Source organism: Falco cherrug, chromosome 4 (genome assembly GCF_023634085.1).
Source record: "Falco cherrug isolate bFalChe1 chromosome 4, bFalChe1.pri, whole genome shotgun sequence".
Classification (NCBI taxonomy): domain Eukaryota; kingdom Metazoa; phylum Chordata; class Aves; order Falconiformes; family Falconidae; genus Falco; species Falco cherrug.
Genome location: NC_073700.1, coordinates 40,753,067 through 40,774,000, shown reverse-complemented (window position 1 = coordinate 40,774,000; position 20,934 = coordinate 40,753,067). Strand labels below are relative to the sequence as shown.

At 38.6% G+C, this 20,934-nt stretch overlaps 1 protein-coding gene across 29 annotated transcripts in view; it reads right to left on the bottom strand.

Moving 5' to 3' along the window:
- The window catches only part of RBFOX1 (RNA binding fox-1 homolog 1), a 918,315-nt gene that overhangs the window by 272,281 nt on the left and 625,100 nt on the right, over positions 1-20,934 (bottom strand). The window contains exon 1 of one of the 29 annotated variants that reach the window (XM_027808627.2): positions 11,727-12,358. The exons of 24 other annotated variants lie outside the window; for them this stretch is intronic. In XM_027808627.2, coding sequence (XP_027664428.1) covers positions 11,727-11,870 — 144 coding nt within the window. In that variant the 5' untranslated portion in view covers positions 11,871-12,358. Of the gene's footprint in view, positions 1-11,726; positions 12,359-20,934 lie in introns of those variants that run through there. 4 more of the 29 variants (XM_027808621.2, XM_005441528.4, XM_014281819.3 and 1 more) reach the window with 4 other exon arrangements.

Sequence of the window (20,934 nt, the reverse complement as noted above, 5' to 3'; positions counted from 1 at the left end):
AAAACAACATTTAAACAAGCACCTCAAACATCAGCCCCACAAGACTGGTCAACACGCATACTTGTATGAGTAACTATGCTTATTATGCTCTTTCATTTGAATTCAGTTTTTCCAAAATATACAAGGGCAGTTCATGCCATGTTAAAATTATATTGAACAACCGTATTTCCATGGAAAAAACTGTGTACATAAACCAAGCACATTACATGCGCAGCATTTCAAATGTACACACGTAAGGAACAGCTATAGGTGGCTGTAGCTCTGTAAGGGTATACACTGGCACCTCAACGGCCATGAAAATACTGAACTCATGTTCCTCCTCCTTTTTTTTTTTTTTTTTTTTTTTTTTTTAATAGATAACTTTCTGCAATGCTAAAAGTTGCAGCAGGCCTAATTTTAGGATTTGTTCATCATTAGCATCTGGGAAATTTTCTCCTACATTTTATTTTTGAGGCACAACCAACCACATGCTGCACAGTTGGAATTTTTCAGCGATTTGCCTTCATCCATCCAGAGAGAGTATAGTGGACATCGGTGTTATGTGAAGAAAACACAGTGGACAGGTACATTAACATAAACCCCCAAAATTCAAAAGAGATAATGAGACAAGCACTCTGCCCAGAGGACACCCCTTTGCAGAAGAGGCAAGCACAGCAGTGCTGCCCCCCGCACACACAGCACAGCATCCCTTGGCACGGGGGTACCAGGGCTCTGCTGCCCTCAGCACCACCTGCCAGCGTTGAGCATTGCCTTCCCCAGATGATGCTCTGGCAACAGTGTAAACGTCCACTCCAAAATAATTCAAGTTGATTAATAATTTTTCCTGTGAGCAGTAAGAGTTCATCGGTAGCTGTTTCAGTAATAAATGGAAGTTAATACACATTTCTGGTTTTGGTATTGGCATTCACAACTCCAGCGCATTATTTCAAAACAAAATGTATGGTGAAATCAATTTAGTAGTGGCAAAATCAACTTAACCCATATATTATAAACTAGAAATTCACTATTAAATAAAAACTGCCCAAGATAATCACATGTTTCTTAATGGAGTAGCATTTATTCAACCAAAACAAAAGACTGCGCAAACACTAGACAACTAATTACATAATGTACCTTTACAAAATTACATAATATGGGTGCAGCTTGTTTCCCTGTTTTCTGTTTGAAAAATAGATTGTTTAATAACCCATCAAAGCTATCTGTAAACCAAGGAAACAACAGAGCAGATGTTGACTGTTGTCTTGTGCCTCACAGACATAATTAGATACAATGAAACACTCACGCACCCAAATAATAGAGGACAAACAAATACAGAAATGGTACTTTATAAACAGAAACCTCATTTACTGGGCACCTGTCTTATAATAATCTTCGATATTTAAACCAGGGATAAAAATGCAAAAGATGTTCTTTATCTGCCTTCAGGCTACATCAACTACAAACAAAAAAATGCCTCTTGGTATGAAGTCACTTTAACTTCTGCAGTCCTGACTCCCACGTTGCTGACGTTCCCAGCCTGGGGGGAACCACCGCCTCGACTGCCACAAAGCCAGGACAGGGCCACGTGCTCGGTAGGCAAAAGCTACATGAACCAGTGACTCTGAATGATCCGAACAGACAAAACCCACTGTACCTGCTGTGTAAGACAATGTCTTAGGATCCCCCTGAAAAGCCAGATTCCCTTTAGCTGCAACACACATTCCCTGTAATTATTTTCTACTCCCACCCCCCTTTGCAAAACAAAATGGAAAGTAAAGATTAGATTCTGTATCAAACCAAGTGTTTATTTTCTAGGCGACTGTCCCATAACATTGTTTAATGCTCCACTTCACATGAGAATTTGAGAGCTTTTTCTCAAACCATCCTTCACCTTCATTTCTATTATCAAGTGTAGATACAAACTTTCTCTAGCAATGTCAATACACCAATGGAAAACAATCATTATGTAAATTAATACAAAATTAAGTACCCAGTCCTGCATTTGCTATTATTAGGAAACAAAGTTTCCAGATAAAAAGAAGCAACTCTGAAATCTAACACTCATATTTATTGAAAAAGAATACAGAAGTGTATTTCTGCTAATTAAAAATCTTCTTGATTTTAAAATGATCAATGCTTTAATAAGTGTTATTACTTTTTTATTATTATTTTGGCTCAAGAATATAAAATTGCTTTGCCTACTGCAAACATAATTTACCTTTACATTTTATTTAGTTTTTTCTAAGAAACAAGACAGAATATAATGTGATCTGCATCTCTTTATGTTAATAAAACCATGCTAGTCTCGTTCCATAGACAACACCATAAAGCATAAATACCAAATGGAAAACAAATGGAAGTATAATTCCACTGTGAAGCAAACCAATCAACCCTAAAACAGCTGAGAGAGATCTCATCCAGTAGTTCATTCATTCTTTATAGAAAAGAAATGAAAATATTCCTAGGTGAATCAGATTTAAAAAAAAAAAAAGGAAGAAAAAAAAAAGAAAACAAAAACCAACAACCCACCCTCAGCAGCTCTGAAAGGTTGTAAAGCACTAAATTCCTTTGATTTATGAAGGCAGCATCCACCGCATTGAGCAAAACAACTCAGCATGCCAGGACCCTTTTCCCTGAAATTCCTTTATTAACACAACCTGGCTCCGCCAGTGAACAAAAGCAGTGGCGCGGTGTGTATAAATCATTAATAGTGTGCTGTGCAATGGCTGCATTTCCTGGGTGAGCTGGAAAGCCTTCCTGCACAACAGGGATTTTGGGGTTGGAATTGGCTGCTATGAAATGTACTTCATCATTCTCAGTGTTTGACGCTTCCCAATAGCTTTGTACTTTTCCTCTCCTTTTTCTCCCTTAAGCCCAGCAACTGCAATAGAAATTTATTGGATTTTATGTCTTCAAATAAAGGAAGAGAAAAGAAGGAATGAAGCAAGCAAGCTGATTTGGAAGTAGAATCCTTTCCCTTTCATTTAAAGGCAGGTTGTGTTCAAATAAAATCTACTACTAATGAACAAATTCTAAATTTTTTTAAATGTTTAGTTTACCACTTTAAACTGGAAAAAACTACTGAAAATATAGTTAGTCTTTAAAAAAAAAAAAGCTTAAAAAAATCAGCTATCACTAAAAAAGTGACTCCTTTCCAAATTAAGTGATTTTCCATTGGAGCATTTTATTTATTTATTTTAAGAGTGGGCAGAAAGATGGGCAATGTATGATCATGAGGAACTCTGAAGCGAGCTGTATCAGTGTTTGTACTTTAGGCATACCAAAAAAATCTTTCCACAGAGCAACAGGCAATTTCATGTGCAGGTGCCAAGTGTGGTATTTGAAGTGGAACTGGAGAAAACGGCAGCAACGGGAAAGGAAAAACAAACCAAAACTCTTGGAATTGCAATTTCTGAACACTCCCGTATTTTTGCAGTGACAGACATGAACTTGGATGGGGATCAATACAACTACTTATCTTGCCCCTGAAGTACACGCAATACAACAACAAAACCAAAGTTGAATGGTTTTCCAAACTTTGAGATGAAATAGCAAGTAGGCTTTATAAAATGTGTTGCATTGAAATATTCCTTTTGGGGCTAGACTTGGAAAAACTAAAGAGCATGACAGAGAGAAAGTAATGCTGAAAAAGCAGTCTGAAACCATATGGCACCCAACAGGAGAAATGACACACATTATAAAGGTAACTAAGGATACAATCAGTCTTCCAGCTAGGCCAGAGCATGATTCCAAATGTATCAAGCATCAGCACCACCGACAAACGCATTTATCGCCATCTAAGCAGTAAATATTTAAGACACTTGGAATGCAGTTTTGCAAAAGTGAACGAGCTCAAGTCAGAATAGGGAAACATCCCAGTATGCCATTTTACACTTCTGCAGCCATCCAGCAGACTAAAGATTACAAGAATAAGCCTGCAATGCATGCAGAAGTCCCTCTGCATTACACAATAATGACATTCTGAACGGAAATAAATGAAGCCCCTGCAGTGCTATTCTGTCAGCTTTTGAAAGTAAATAACTTCGCTTCTGACAAGAGAGAGACATTTTTTTCCTCCTCCTGCCATAGAGCATTAATTGAGCTATGCAGCCATGTAACATCCCAGAGATAGGACTAATACATGACAAGGAAAAAAAGCTTAAGAAAGCAGGGGATGCTCATGGAATAGATGCGCTACCTGACTTCTTTTCACCCCCAAATTTTCCTGCTATCTCTGTTTTGACAAGATCTTGTTCTCTGGGAGAACTTTTCACAGGTTTTTTGCCTCCCCCTGCAATGAAACTTATTTCAAACAAACACTTTAAATTCACACTGTCTTATGAAAGATGGTGCCATTATGAAAACATAAGCTTATATTTTAAAACTTCTTATCACCCCTTGTTCACAAAAAAAGTTTCATGCCCATAATCAATAACTTTAATCATCTATTTAATTTACAGAAGGCTTACTGGCCACTGTGGAGATAATGAAGATAGCAATAAAAGAAGAGGCTATGAGAAGCAAAACCAAACAAGCAGCCTTCAAAACTGTAGAATATTAATAGTAGTAATAATAATAATAAATGTTAGTGCAAGTCAGTAAGGAATTGAGACAAGGCATGTCATAACTGTAGGTGTATATATATACAGACCTAAAATATATATGAGAGGATACTATGAAATTTATGTACAGTTAGAAAAAAGTCATATTTAAGATGTTGCAGATAGGAAGACCAGCAATTTCTGGTGTTTTGATATAAAGGGTCAAAAGGTAAATGTAAAAAATTGTCTAAGACGAAAGCACTTGTATCCTTATTCATGAGCATCTGAACATCTTAAATATTTCAATTCTAAAGTACCACACACTTTCTTTCCATATCGGGGGGGGGGGGGGGGGGGGGGGGAATTAAAAAAAATCAGTGACTCACTGTGAACAAAAAATAATTCACTGAATGCTTCAGTTCTTACTACAGTATCTAATTTTGATTCTGCATGTGTTCAACACAATGAGAAGGAGCAGGATCAAAACACAGTGAGATCTCTCCACAGCTGGAGCCTGCTATAGTGCAAAAGACCAAAGGCCCAACTACAACTAGTCAGGATGCTATAGACATTAGATATGCTATTTTCTCTAATTAAATTCACTGGGCTGCTGCACTGACAGAGTAGGAGGGGAAGCAAAATGTAAAAGAAGTCAATGGCGCTGCACTAGGCAACTCAGAGGTAAATCAGCAATGCTAGCAAAGAAATGACAGCAGTTCCTCAGGAGAGCTCTTGTACTACACATCACACTTTAAAACTGATAAATCAATTGCACATACACCTTTAAAAGGCAGGAAAGCTTGAAGGATTCTTAGAGGGTGTTGACTGCTCCTTTCCACTAACATTATCCTAACTACATAAAGCAAAGTGATAAATTCAGGTGTCACAATTTTCATCACTTTTATTTATACTGCCTATTAAACACTTCAGAAATATTTTAAACAGAATTAATTCGAACATGGTGACAGTATTTATTCATCGGTTCAGAAATACACACACAGAAAACCAAAACACCTTACAGTCTAGTATTGCATAGCTACTGGTCAAAACAATGTAAACAAACTGAATGAAACATGTACTAGTCACCCTGAAGAAAACCCCCTGCTTACAGACCCATAAAATGCCACGCCACATATTTTTTCAGAAAATAATCATCTATATACAGATTTAGCAAATACCAATGAATAGTGACAACTTACGATGAGCTCACAACAGAAAAGCCAACCATCACTTTTCAGCTGAAGTGTTTTAAAACGTTCAAAGAGCCCAGTTATAAAAACAATGATTAAGCGAAAACCATTCACCTGCTCCTGCCACTTGGAAGCTCCTTTGCAACTGCTCTTGCTCTTACAGTCCAAAGCAGCAAGAAACCCTCTTCAGCGGCTCTGTGTGGGTGGGTGGGCAGGTGGGTGGGGGGGGCATATGGGTTAGTTTTGTTTGGTGGGGTTTGGGGTTTTTTTGTTTGTTTTAGAGTGGGCTTTTTGGTTTGTGTGTGTTTTTTTTTTTTTTTCCTTTTTCTAGTATTTAAGGAGGGAAGCACTTAACTAAAGCACCTCCTCTTGCTATTGTGAAAGGAGACTGACCTTGCATGACAAGGCTGTAGTTAAATGCCCCAAACTAGCTCTTACTCAGAGTGAGTACTGCTACACCACTCGATCTCTAAACCACTCCTCATTAGTCTCTAGAAAACCACAAAACAGCTCTTGTGAGACAAAAGGTATGTAAATACGTAAATTTGTTTTGAATCAGAGGTGGAGTTTCAAATAACAGCTTCAAAGTTTATTGGTGAATACCAAATTATCTTATTTACTCTAGTGAAGATAAGCAGCACAGAGACATCAACGTTCCTTACTTCTGCACTGGCAGCACTTTTGGATGCAACAATTGCATCCCCACCTCGTGAGCACGCAGGTTCCCAGGGGTGCCACGCTGGCCCCTCAAAGTGCAAAGGCAGCTACCAGGTATGGTTTGTAGCATGGAAATTCTTTCTTTTTTTTTTTCTTTTTCTTTTTTTTTTTTCTTTTTTTTTTTTTGAGTACTGTGATTTATCTGACTAAGTACAGGTTTTACCCTACACGTTTGAATAACTAAGCACTATGTTTCTCTTGGGGCAGCGAAGATGTTTAAATGAATCAGGACCCCTGAAAAGATTGCCTACCCCCAGTCCAGGAGCTACAGGACAATTATTCAAGGCCCAGCTGTAAGAAAAACAGATGGTGAGTGAGCATTAGTAATGTGGACTTCTTTTCACTCATGCAGTCATAAGCAGAGGTTGTATGTCCTCACATGAAAATTGCCATGAAACAGCAGACTGAGGAACAAAACTGTGCAAAGGCTCCAATCTGTAAGCTAACAGATGCTAAAAATTTTCATCAGCTGAAGTCAGAATGACTGATTTTACAGGACAGCCACAGAGTATTATAAATGGGCTAGGTAAAGAAAGGCAGTGTTCTCATGATAGGTTTCAACAGTGCTATCATAAAATATGAGCTAGTGAATGCAACCAACATACCTGATCCTTTGAAGACTCACTAAAGTGTAAAAGGCAAAAGACACACACTTAGAACTGTAACTTCAATGGTGGCATTCAGCAATTGATGTGCTTGTGCTCCACAAAAAATGTAAACCATACCCAGGAGTTGTTCATCCATTTTAATTCTTTACACAATTTTAGCACCAAGATAATCTGTTCTAATCCTTATGCCATTATTGACACTATTGACTACATCAATTGAAAATGCTACCAAATAAATCAACATTGAATTAAGCCATGAAGAAAGAATGTGATGAAAAGTCTTTCAGACTCCTATAAATCATCAGATCTAGAAGCATGACATAAGTAACTGAGTGGGGAATTCAGCTTTTCTCCATAGTCATAATGCTTAAGGCCCAAATAAAATTACACTAATTTACCATGTAAGCGCTAATGGAATAGCTGGCGTAGAGGTGGGGCATTTGTTGGGTTTTGTTTTGTTTTCATGGTGGATTCCTTTCATCATTGATACAAGAGCTGTACCGTGAACTACTTTCTTGTTAAAGACAGAAAAGGTTGATATTGAAGTTTCAGTTCAATTGTTTTCGATCTGTGAATGTCCACTATGAGCAATTGCTCCATTTAAGAGGAATTACCCTTTGTACAAACCACTTCACTATTTAAAACAAAGCACATCTATCATCATTAAACAGAAAAAAAAATTACCAATTTTAAAATAATGACAGCAGCACTGTACACTATGACATGGAACATTATGTGGTGTTTCAAAACAGTTGACTTTGTTACTTCACTCAGAAACTACCATCTAAATAACCCTGCATCAAGGCAAACATATATCACAGGGAAATACCAGTTTACTGAACTAAGCCTCTGGTAATACATGCTAAATCCTAATTTACAAGTGGTCAAAATTTTGCTGCAAAAATTCTTCTTGATGTAAGTATTGTTTCTTGCATTGACGTGTCGTACTAAGGAGGGGAAGAGAAGACAGACGTATTTAGCTGTTTCTAGCACGATAAAATATTACCAAATCATATGCTACACTACAAATTCAAGTTCCCATTTCTTACATCTTTACATACTGACAATTAAGTAAAAATTCCAACCCAAATGCACCTATACTTTTCCCAGCTATCCCTTATCTTTATAATGATGCAGTAAAAACTTCCAATTCAAAACCACCCATCCTCCTCCTGTTGGTTGCTGCCACTTATACAGTCATTTTGGTTTTATTGGTGTTTGAAAACTCTGGATTTCTAAAGTTGTAAGCATCTTTGTAAGAGAACATCCAAATAATTGCAAACCATTTCAGAAAGCTTAACTCACTCAGAAGCATCCTCCAGTTTTTGTTGGCTTTTTCAAGTGAATATCTTATTGACAGTTAATCTATAATGTGAACTAGGCCTCTGTACTTTATTTATTTTCAACTCTATTTTCAACAGTTAAGCTTTGATGTTTTTAGGTGAAGCAGCCTGTAGGCAACTGCTTAAAAAAAAAAAAAAAAAAAAATAATCAGTTCCTCACGCGGCTCCTAACACACTATATTCATCTGTAATCTGGAATTTTACCGGAGCAAATACTGAAGTTTCTAGCAGAGGCCAAAGTAGCAGAGCACTTCCCTGGGCACCCTGTGGAAAGCAATTTATCCATTGACACTAAACAAACTGACCAAGCGGTGTTAGTTTAGCAAATAAATAATAACCAATTTTAAATGGACTACCAAACCACAGATTTTCCCAAATTATTATTACATCTCCACAGAAAACCACCATCCTCATGGCTACATAAATGTTTATTGACAAGAAGACTGGTTTGTCCACCCTGAGAAGAACACAATGCCTTTTATAGTCTTTCAGAAAGACATATATCCAATTATAAAACTGCATTGTGACAGAATACTAGTGTATTTATCAGACACCCAAAAAATAGAGAAGGATTTTTTTTCATAGTTTCTAAATAGATAATAAAGTTTAACAAGCGAGAGAGCTCGGTTGTAATACAGATGTCTGAATTCCTTTTAATTGAGGTACAAGTGAGCAGACATATGTGAAGTGCAATTTTTAGAGGAAAAAAATACTCCATAGGTTCACATAATGTCTATATATTGCTGGTCATAGGGTCCACAGGCAGGGGGAATCACTAGTTATTAAGTTGCCAGATAAAGCTTTTAGGTTACAAGTATTGAAGCTCGATAGACAACTTTATAGTTTGAGAAAAACACAGTTGCACTGGGATAGTGGTATTTGTACTAAAGATACAAAACATAGGTATCATCCTAAGTTTGCTAGAAATTATCAGATATGGGAAAAATAGAAAAAAAAATCACAAGTAGACTGTCATGGTAAAAGTTGATGAACATTTTTCAGAAATATACAACAGTTCTTTTATCCTTTCCTATTTAAAACCAGAAGCATGTTACGATAGCTTCGTAGGTAATGTCACCACAGTACTATCTTTCTGCCTGAATAAGATTTGAGATAAAGTAACATTGTTTCTAAAAAAATTACTTGACCAAATATATAAAATAATAAATCATATCTGAATCAAGATGAAAATTATCTCACTGTCCAGGAATCCAGAATAATTAAAATGCCAACCAGCAATCAAAAGAAGCAACAAGCACAAAAATTTGAACCTGCTACAATTATCAGGAATTCAGATGACTTTTTAACTTATATTTATGATTGGTGGAGGCAGAATGATTCTAAACTGACAGTAGGATTGAGCAGATGAGAAAGCCAATACTTGGGGGGGGGGTGGGGGAAGATACTTCCAGTGTGGTAGTTAATCCACTTAAAGAGTTAAAAATTATCCACTAGATATAGCTCTTTGTAAAGTGCATTAGCAATCACTTCTCATCTTTATCTCAAATGGAATAGATGGAATTGAAATCACGATTTTAAAGTAATCATTATGGTTGCACAGTTTCTTAAACCTTAAAGCAGTGCCATACTATAGATGTGTTTGCATAATGATACTGCAATAGCTCACACAGGAAGGTGATTATAGCACCTAACCTCGTCTTTATTTGTCCTTTACCAGCTCCTTGTGTGGCCATGTTGACCTCTCACCTTAATTCACATTTTTCCTTTTGAAAGCGGGATCTTTAACATACAAATTGGTGTTTGGCAAACTCAGAAGAACAAATCCAACAAAATACAGGAGTACATTTTGTATACAACCAGTAAGTGCACAAGTCACACTGGATCATTAAAGCTGATCTATAAATGTCATTTCCAAAACGTATCCAGAATACAGAACTACTGAGAACGTGCATTTTAGTTATGACATGCAATTTATTTAAATACTAAACACATCATATTTATCTGATGCATATTTTAATTGCAGACATATGAATCCCTCCTACATACATGTATAATCTAGGGCGTATACAAGAATCTTTTATTATGCATTCCCATGCTGTAAGTCAGAAATGGCTTATACTACACTACTGAAGAAGAAGAAAAAAAAAAAAACCACAAACAAAAAAAAAACTACAGAAGGGTTTATATCCTGCAAATACTTAACTTCTGTTTTTTCAGCAGTAACAGAAAATAAACATTCTGAAATAAAAATAAACTTTAAATCTATTTTATTTAGTCTTTAGGAACAAAAATAAATACTGTAAAACATCTTTCAGGCATTTGTAAATACAGAAATAAAGTTAGAGAGTCTCGTGGAAGTCAATATGCATATAAAATGCTGTAGTGGAACTGGGAAGAAATGTCCCTATTTGTTACAGTAAGCACAAGAAATTTTTCTCCCTGAAGTTTCAGCAGAAAGTAGCAGAATAAATAGGATGAATCATTTTTGCATGATAACATATTTCTGTCATGGCTCTACATACTTACTAGATGACTCTATATTTTATAACTGAGTCCACCATTAAAGTAGAATACAATGATGATTCCAAAATACTAATTTAAAAAATAATGTACTATCCAGTTATTTCTTTCATGTAACAGAGAGAGGGTACCAAATTGTAAATAATTTGGGGAGGGAGAAGGGTGGAAATACCTAAAAAAAAAAACCCTAGAAGCAAAAATTTTATTAAATTACTTTAAAAAAAATATCTTAAAAATGGACTAGAAATCGGTATTGTTTTGCTGACATCAGAACATTTTTAAAAAGCCATTTGAATATACTTCAGTGATAGAAGTATTAGTTCTGCACAGATAGAGCTTTATAAATTTTTTTCATCTTCCCCTTTTTTTTTGTGAACTAAAAATCAGCTTGATTTTAATCAGCAGCATGTTTCAACACAGACTTAAAATTCCTGGCTTCAAAGAAGGCTTAAACAAAATTGCCATTGGGCACATTTACATTAGAAGTATAATTTATGCCTGCAAGTGAATAAAGAACAGTCCTTTATGGCTGAAACTCTGCTACAGTATCCACAAGAATTACAGTGAAAGCACTGTGTTAAATATCTATAAACACCATCAATAAAGACACTGGGTGTGTGGGGGGACGACGACACAAAAAATACAAAACACAAACAAAAAAAGATATGCAAAGGCTTGATGCTCTGTTAAAACATATTTTCTACTCACTCTCACCATTCTTAAGCGCAGGCACAACATTCACTCCACACAGTGGGAGACATTTATACAGTCTGTTCACATAAAAAAATATCTCCAAGATTACAAATACCCCCAAACGATGTCGACAAAGCAGGCACTATAGAAAAAGGAAAAGTTAAGCAAACTTACCTGCTGTAAGTACATAAAAGTCAAGGCACAGGAGAGCTGGGGACACATGCCCACATTCGGCAGTGCCACGCAGGTTGCACCCGTAAGGGGATGCTGCATGGTGTTGCTCTGAAGTCTACGTAGAACAAGTGAGGGGGCTTGCATGCAAGCACGTTTGCCCTATCTTGTCCCTATGGGTTAGTTTTGTTGGTTTTTTTTTTTTTTCTTTTTGATTATTTAAGTAAGAAACAGTATTTCTTGAATGCCTTTTTTTCCCCCCCGGCGCTAGATCCCTACATTCATTTGTCAGCTAAGGCAACTTGGTAGATTTAAACTACGAATTTTTAAGAGAGAGGAAAAAAAGAAGACACAGCCTGCAGCCTATTGATGAGCAAATGGAACTTCCTCAATGACAGAGAGCTGAAGCTTGTCTCACAACAGTAGCTGCTGACTAGTAGAGAGAGAGATTGACTCAGTGAGGCTCAGTCGGCTGGTGCTGATGCTGCACAGCTTCTCATTTGTCAAATGGGTCCTAGGGCAGGGTCTTTACCACTCACCAAAATTCAAATACTGCATTTTAAAAATCCCTGGAGAGGATAGGGAAGGAGAGAAAGTGAGCGCGCTGCATCACAGGCATCCATGAGATCTGGGCAATTAGTGTCATTGCCCAGCTGGGACTGAATGCCTGTTATGATTCTGCACGCACACATGCACACTCACACGCACACTTCCCCCCCCTCCCAGGACTCACACCTGACATGAAAAGGGCTTTCCCCTTCTCAGAACAAAAGTATGAAGCACAAAGTGGGGAAGGGAAAGAATCTTGGCTAGGCAAGAGGATTCTAGCAAATACACAGTGCTATCAGTAAATGAGGTTTTTATAGAATACAGATTAATTTTATACCTACGTTTCATTCACCATCTAGTTTCCCAGAGAAGCCTATAAAAGCGTTACAGAGAAACTGTGAAATATCTCTGTAACCACTGCAGCAGAAACACTGGGAATGAAACAAAATTCCATAGCACACACTGTGTCTACTTTACTGGGGGGAGGGGAGCAGGCTTGGATAAAGACTGTATCTTAAAATTGGTCTACAGCCCATCTCATCTAAAATTACAAATTTGTTTGACAGCTAGGCTATCTATTATAAAGGGCTGCCCTATCAGGTTACATGGGAAAATTACATTTGCAATTTTCAGAATTTCATGTTTACTTTTTACTTTGAGAGTGATACCTCAAATCAGTATTCCACTCTTGCAGGCTTTTTCTCCCCCCCCCCCCCCCCCCCCCTTTATTTTATGGAGTAATAATTATTCATTAGTAGATCTAGTTAGTCCTTATGTAATAAAGTAGGATGTGACCTGCAAATCAAATAATTTATATTACAGCTCGTCCTTGAGGTCCTATATTACAAGTCTCTTTTTTTCTTAGATACAACTCAAGTATAAGAGAAGATACTACTATTTTTAATTGGAATTTGACAAATGAATTAAATATTAATTCTTCAGGAAAAAAGGTCAAACCTCAAAGCAGCACCTGAGATTTCGAAGGGGTTTCCTTTAAAAAGACTGCAGAAGATTTTAAATCACCTGTTTTATAGGATATCTCATTCCCACAAAAACATATCTTAGATGAAGAGTTTAGCATTAACAACAATAAATAAATAAGCCACATACAAGAGAAGTCTATTTCATCCACAGCATAACTGGTTTGATATTAAGATCTACCTTAAAAAGAAATAATAGTCCCCGCTTCACTGGAAACAGATACAAAACATGTCACTGCAACTCAGGTGCTGTATTAAACAAAATAATTCTTTTTCATTCTACATGTGCGCACACATACCTGCACCCACACAAGCTTCAGAGACTGATTTAGATCCACTAAGTCTTCTTCATGCAAAACCGAAAATTTTCCAGTAGAATCAGTTATTACATAATTTTCTTTCTCAAAAGCAGTCAAGGCAACAAACCCAATGTATTTAGAACTCAGCAATCGACACCGAAACAATCATGCACAAACTTACAATACAGGGATTGCTTTTGGCTTAGGAAACTTCCATGCTTTTGCAGTTTATCATGGGCTGATCTACTAGAACACCCAGATAAAGTAATCTGTGCTGGTTTGTATCAAAAAAAAAAAAAAAAAAAAGCCCAGAAAACCAAAAATAAAAAAAAACAAACCACCAACAAAAACACCCCACACGCCACAGAGCAAGAGAGAGCGAGAAGGAGAAACGAACCCTCTCTATGCCCTATCTCCTTTTTTCATTCTTTCTCTCTGCCTTAAGCAGTCTCCTGTTCTGACAGGAGTATGTCATGCTTTTCTTCATTTTTTTTTCCCCCCTAGCACAGAAAGGCTGTTATTCTGGAAATGCCCTAAGCTGATAGAATTTTCCCTTCAGCTCATTTTCATATGAAATAACATAAATAATACATGGTACTTTAATAAGACCTTATCAGAATGTTTAATGAAAAACAAATACGTTATATAAGGAGGCAAATAACCAACTTGTTCCACATTATGTCAAAATCAAAGGCAGCATGCTTCTTAGCCAAACAGTTTGGAACTATATGTCTATCCAATTTCCCAAAGTGAAGTTCTGGAACATGGTGATAGTCAAAGCAAAGTTTCTTCTGCCTATTGCACTATTTTACCGCTAAAAGAACACCCATAAAACAGATTAAACTCCTAAAAGAGTGTGTTGAACCACTACTTCAAGAGAATTTCATAGTGTAAATGTATATAACACTAATTGTAAAAGTAAGTTTCTCAGTGGCCTTTTAGCTTTAACTTTCACACCTTTCAAAGTAAGAAAAGTATGACCTACAAATGCTACAAATTTCTTACATTTGTATATTCCTATTATTAAAACAAGAACATGAATGTAACTATCCAAATCATCTATACACAGAGAAACAATAGATAAAATACATAATTCAGTGGACCTAAAAAAGAAACAGAATTCTTTAGCCTAATATACGCTATTCAAGAGAGGCAGGGGCAAGTCATTACTAATTCGCATCCCTTCCAAGGATAACTTGTCATTATGTCTCAAAATATAAAAGGTAACAAAATGTGTTTTATTTTTATAAAAATAAAAATCAATGTCTCTTCTTTAAAGCCATGTCCTTGTTTATACACACTCTTCTACCAAAGCTGAGCCATTAATCATAACCACATTCCAAGTTATGGCCATCTATACAGTAAGTACCACCACAAACTTGCCAAATGTACATGAATGACTGTACACAATCTGACCTTCTATCCTCGTGCACAGGGACAGTATCGTTGTACCTACTATGCAATTTCACAGAACAGCATATGAACCATCAATCTCAGCTGCAAATTATTAACAATTTCATTTTCCCCTTATTCTACGCAGATCAATGTGCGCAATTGCAAAGCCCACGTCACCTACAGCACACAGCATCTTCCATTTGCCCCAGTGCTGCTCTGTCCGGCCAGTAACTGGCCTGTTATCCCACACTCAGTTGCTGATATTTAACAACTACAAACCCTATCCTTTCAGAGGCTACTAATCTACACAACCTGAGCCAGCCTCGGTGGGAGCTCACCTAGAAATGTAGAAATAAAAAGTTCTTCCACACTAATAATAGATCCGTCTGGGGTGCAACACCCTGAGAGGCAACACTCCCTTTTCCAACCTGGTTGGATTGTCAGTGTTATGGTATATAGCACAGGCAGCGCACCTGCAGATACGTACCCTTCCCCCCATGCAATGAGCCTGCCATTTGAAAGAACAAAGTGCTGCTCAGTCTCGAATATGCAAAGAAGAAAATGAAATCGAAGAACCTCTGAAGCCAAACAAAAAGAATCAACAGCATTTCTCACACAGCTGACACAAACAGGCAAAACCACTCTTCAATTCCAATGCATTTGTTTATCGAGTATAACATCTTCCATTTAATATCATCCACTCAATCAGTCGTTATCTGGTAGTCAACTTCCACTTCTCAAAACTTAAGTTCAAAGTTCACATTTACAAACATTCAGCCTAAAAGTTAACCTTTAGCATTATCGCAGCAGACTGCCTAATCAGTCAAACCTTTTCCATCAAGAAAAAAAAAAAAAAAAAAAAAAAAAAAGAGATCTGATAGAGATCACCTGCAAGGCCAGACACCATTTTTACACTTCAGGCTTGTCTAAGCAGTACCCTACACTAACAAGCTTACACATATAGAAGCTATACATTATTATAAAGATCATTTGCCTCCAGATAGCAAGCATTTTGAAAAACATAATAAACCACAATGGCATATCAAATTATCCATGTGAAGAACATATTTTCTTCTCAACTTTATAAAATGGTTGATGTGGAATAAAAATAATTCAGGCAAGTGGTATAGAACTAATAGTAGTGCAGACCTTTCTCTAAACACTCTTTTTCTAACACCACATGGAAAAAGCAGCTCCCAGGACTTCAAACCAGGAAACGAAGCATATTATGAGCTTCAAACCAGGATGCTTCATTAACATATTTTGACAAATTGCTAGCAATCATTAATATCTTTGCCTTTATTCCACACAGTATTCTATTTTCATATATATATGTGTTAAGGTTTTTAAAAATAAGCTAGGGAAATATCACCGATGTTTTTAAATAATTGTTTTGTAAAAAAGACTAAATAAAAGCTTTTCCCTCTATTCTTTTAAATTAACGGGCAACATTTCATCCTTCCAGTGATATTTTCTTGTCATGAAAATCCCTCGATCTAATTTAAGGTTTCTGTTTAAGATTGCTCTTCTTTACTAGGTCTTTGCACAAAGATCAAGACATTACAGAGGCTCGTGCTTACCTCAGGCAAGCGAGAATCACTAATTTTCTGTTTCTATTAAGCACTAGGTTATGTCCATCGACTTCCCCAGTCTGTCATACCCGAAGCCCGCACAGCCCCTGTAGTGCCGTTAACCCCTTCAGCGCCACCCCGTAGGTATCCTACCAGCGTTCAACATCAGCTCTGCATTTCTCACAGCGTAAGCAGCCAAGAACCCTTATTCCCACCCATGTGTTCGGGGTGGGGAAGGTAACCAACTAACTAACTAACAAACTAACTACCGACACGTTCAGCTCTTGGAGAGTTAGGGGTGCTTGGCACGGATGATGTGTGGTCCTTGGCAGGTCTCATTTTCCCGGTCTACGGTATTCAGATACTGCGGGGGGAGGATGGGGAGACGCCAGGCCCTAACAGCGTGATCCGATGCGGCTATATGCGCGGCCACCCGGCGCCCCGCGGGGGCTGCAGCCCCCCCCCGCAGCGCCCCCGCAGCGCCCCGGCGCGGCCGCAGCCCGTCCCCGCACCCCCCCCTAGCGGGGACGCCGGTTACACCAGCCGCGGCCGCGGGCCCGGCGCGGGGGGCACCCGCCCGCCAGGCTGCTCCGGCCCAAACCACGGCGGAAAAGCCCCGCGGCGGCACGGCCAGGCTCTGCGGGCGGCGGCGCGGGGCGAGGTGCCGAGCGAGCACCTTACATCGCTTCGGGATGGCCGCTGCCGGCGTCCCCTGCTACCCGCTCGCTCCCGTCCTCCTGGGACGCCGCCGCGGGCCCGGCTACCGGTACCGCTACCGGCCCGGCGGGAGGGCGGCCCAGCCGGGCACCGGGGCAGCCCGAGCTCTCGGGAGCGCTCCCGGCCCAGGGGCCCGAGCATGGCCGCAAGAGCAAGGGGCTGCGGGGGCAGCGCGGGGGCAAGGAGCGCAGCAGCCCCGCTCCGGGACGGCTTCATGCTGTGCCTTGAGATGGCGATAACGTCGGGGGGCGGGGGGAGCTTCATCTGCACCGTTACCTTGGGAGTAGGGCTCGAGAAGCACGAAGCAGCACCAGGAAGGTGAAAAAGGAATCGGTGCAGCAACGTCTTTTGTCAGCCCCACACCCACCTGACCTCGCATGAAGACGGTGCAGCCACCTCAGGGCTTTATTTCCAGCAGCACAGGGTGCTCCCACCCACTGCTGTCACACATCCAACTAAACTTTTGCAAAGAGACGTACACAGAGTTTCTTTAAATCCGACACACTGGTGCAAGCCTGATTCACCAAAGGACCACTTTGACAGAAGCGTCCAGCTATAATAGTTACCATTGAGGTTACTCTTCATGTTATGTTAGCAAGAAGACTGCGTCACATGTAATGTTGCCCTAGAATACTCTTTCCAAAAGTCTAGATGAAAAATGTAACCCTTAGAAAATTAACTCAGATTTAAATTTAAAACCTCTGAATTAAAAAAAAAAAAAATAATGAGTATAAATCACAGAAAATCGTGTACAACTTGTTAGCTAGCTTAGCGCTTCAGTATGTGGGATGGGAAGGCCACAAACTACAAAAAATAAGAAATCTACAGTTGTGTGTGCAGTGCTGCAGCCTACCTTTGCCTGCCACCACTGTGGGCTGTTTGTTAAGGATCGGTGAGGAGACAGAAAGCGTGTTTGAATAGTAAGAACATACTACGTAGATTTCAACCACATTTGTGTTTATACAAAATTCTGTTTTCTCATTTTATATAGACACAAGTCACTGACAACCTCCGTTTTCTTCACATTGAATACACTTAAACTAAAATTTTCTATACTTTCATTGATCAACAAAAGTTTGCCCCAGTTTTGTGCGCTTTCATTTGCACCACCATATCTCACTTTGCTGCTGTTATGAAATCACAAGGGAAGAATTTAACTTGGAGTGCGAAATAAGCAGCAGGAACACACAAATTTAGAGGTATTTTTCATGTGATAATTATAAAGTAAAAAAAAAAAAAAACAAAAAACCCCAAAAACTAAAACCAACCCCTCCAAAAAACCCAACCAAACACCAATAAACCACCAAATACAATTATTAAGTATACATAGTCGGGCAGCATAAATGCATCTCGCCGAAGTTTCAGATTTTTGTGAAAGATTATTAATCTCTTAACAAAACAATTAAAAGAATGTCAAATCTCAGAAGGAGAATAAATGATAGATTAATTATACCGTTATGTAAAGGTTGTATCTTTTCTCTGTAGGAATTAAATTAACTGGACATCAGTGCAGGTTCTTTCTGTAATGAAACCACTTTTATTGTTCTGTCTGCAGCTGGGTATCTCTTATATTCTGCCTGGATCTAAATCTACCAGACTTAGTCCACAATGCAGCAGCTCATTTTAATGTGTAAAAGCTAAATATTAACATGGTCATGTATCAAACCAACAAATGCTCCATTAACTGCAGCTGAATCTCCAAGTCTCCGCTTCCCTTGTCCTCTGCTCACGGTTTACAGCCTGCCCACTCCCCGCGAGTATGCAGTCCCTCCAGTGCAATGAACAATGCTTCCACAGCTCCCCTGTGGACTGTATTTATCATCATCTACCAGTAAACCTCAAGATATTCCTCATAATTTTGACACTAGCCCATAAGATGGACTAAGTCAGTTTTAAATTTAGCTCAATGACTCTTCAAAATCTAGCCTTTCATCTCTAATTCGTTCTTATGGCTTTCAATCTAACTTTCAACTATAACATCTTAAAATTCTTATGACCAAGCCTGAAGGGTTCTAGTTAAATACCCATCTTCATCCAAAGAGATAAAGATGCAGCTCAGGAGAATTAAAATGGAGGGTTTTGTAGCTTTGAGCTTCAGTTTGTACTGAAGCACTACCAAGGCTTTCCAAAGTAGGCAGCTATACAACCTCCAAAGACCAGTCCAGCAGAAAGACATCGGAAGGCATGACCCAACCTCACTCCTAAGCCAGAATCTATGAGGAGAAGAGTTGGTTGTTCTGTGGGTTTGTTTTTCACTTCAGAATTTTGGCTCTATATAACCCTTGCAGAATTACATGCTTTGGCATACGGGCAGCTTTTGCATATGGAATTGATACAAAGCTGCCTACACAGGCCTGCTCATTAAGCCTTGAAACAGGGACAGAAGTACTGTGTGAGAAAGTTCAATTTTATATACAGAGTCAATATTATGCCTCCTCTTTTTTTTTTTTTTTTTTTTTTTTTTTTTTTCCCAGTTTAATCTATCCACTGGTTTTGAGAAATACGGTTGCTTTTTTTCTAACCATTTCCCCCTACAAATTCTTCAGGGATCCTTCCCTCTCCATACTGCCTTTCCAAACACTTCATTAGTGTGACCTCTGTCAGGAGTGTTCTTGAGTCCAGCATCAGCTCCCTCCTCTCTTCACACTTTAATTGGTATTTTTTATCTTTTCCTACTTCAATTGATAAGGTTTCACATTCAACATCTCTGAGTTTTCCTTTCCCTTAGCTAGTAAGGAAAGAGACTGCGAAGTCTTCTACAATATTCTCTAGAAGCTGTTTGCTTTCATCAACACTAATCAACTCTCTGGTTGTGGTGGCCATCCTTCACCTCTCCTACTTGTAATTCCTTCCTCTCTGATCTTCTTTCATTCAATGAAATACGCACTGGTAACACTGAACTTGCTCTTCTTCCTCCCTCAGCTGCCTTTTGGCAGCATCAGCACTCCTTTTGCTTTCCGCATAAAGTTAATTTTCTCACCCTCTAGGATTCAGACCATTCAAGACCTGGCATTAAAATCTACTCCTGTTGAACATTTACGCACATAACATATTATCTGACATTCCTTATTTTCTCTAAGACCCCTCTCAATATTCTCTCTCACACATCTACAACCAGACCTCCCCCGAGCTCTACTCATGCATCAAACAACCTTTCCCTTTGGACAGGACCTTCATCTCCTCCACTTCCTTCAAAAAACGGACATTTCCAAGGCAGCTCAAAGCACAGAAGTCACCTTGCATGTGCACAGTATAATGGACAAAAAGTTACACTCAACGTTTTGTCTCAGAAATAGCGCGGATGCCCTTCAGAGAAGCAGGGATTCTACATTTGCTGTTAAGCATGACCACAAGCATAACAAGCAGTACTTGCACACTGTCCACCTTCCCTCTTACTCCCAAGAATCTTCCAGTCATGGTAGGCATAAACATCCTAAATATCGAGAAGAAACCATACACATTAAAGCTTGTTTATTCTAACTATGCTTGTATCACTCTTAAAAGGTCTAGCTTGTGCCATCCCATTCATATTCATGTACATTGAAGAAAAACCCCACAACTTTCCAGCACAATTCTCTCTGAAATGTTTTATGCACACAAATAACACTTTCTCGTTGCTTTTCTTGAATATTTGCCCTATTGAAACTAGCTCTACAGTTGACACCGTGATGTATCTATTCCTTTAAGTTTTATAATTTGA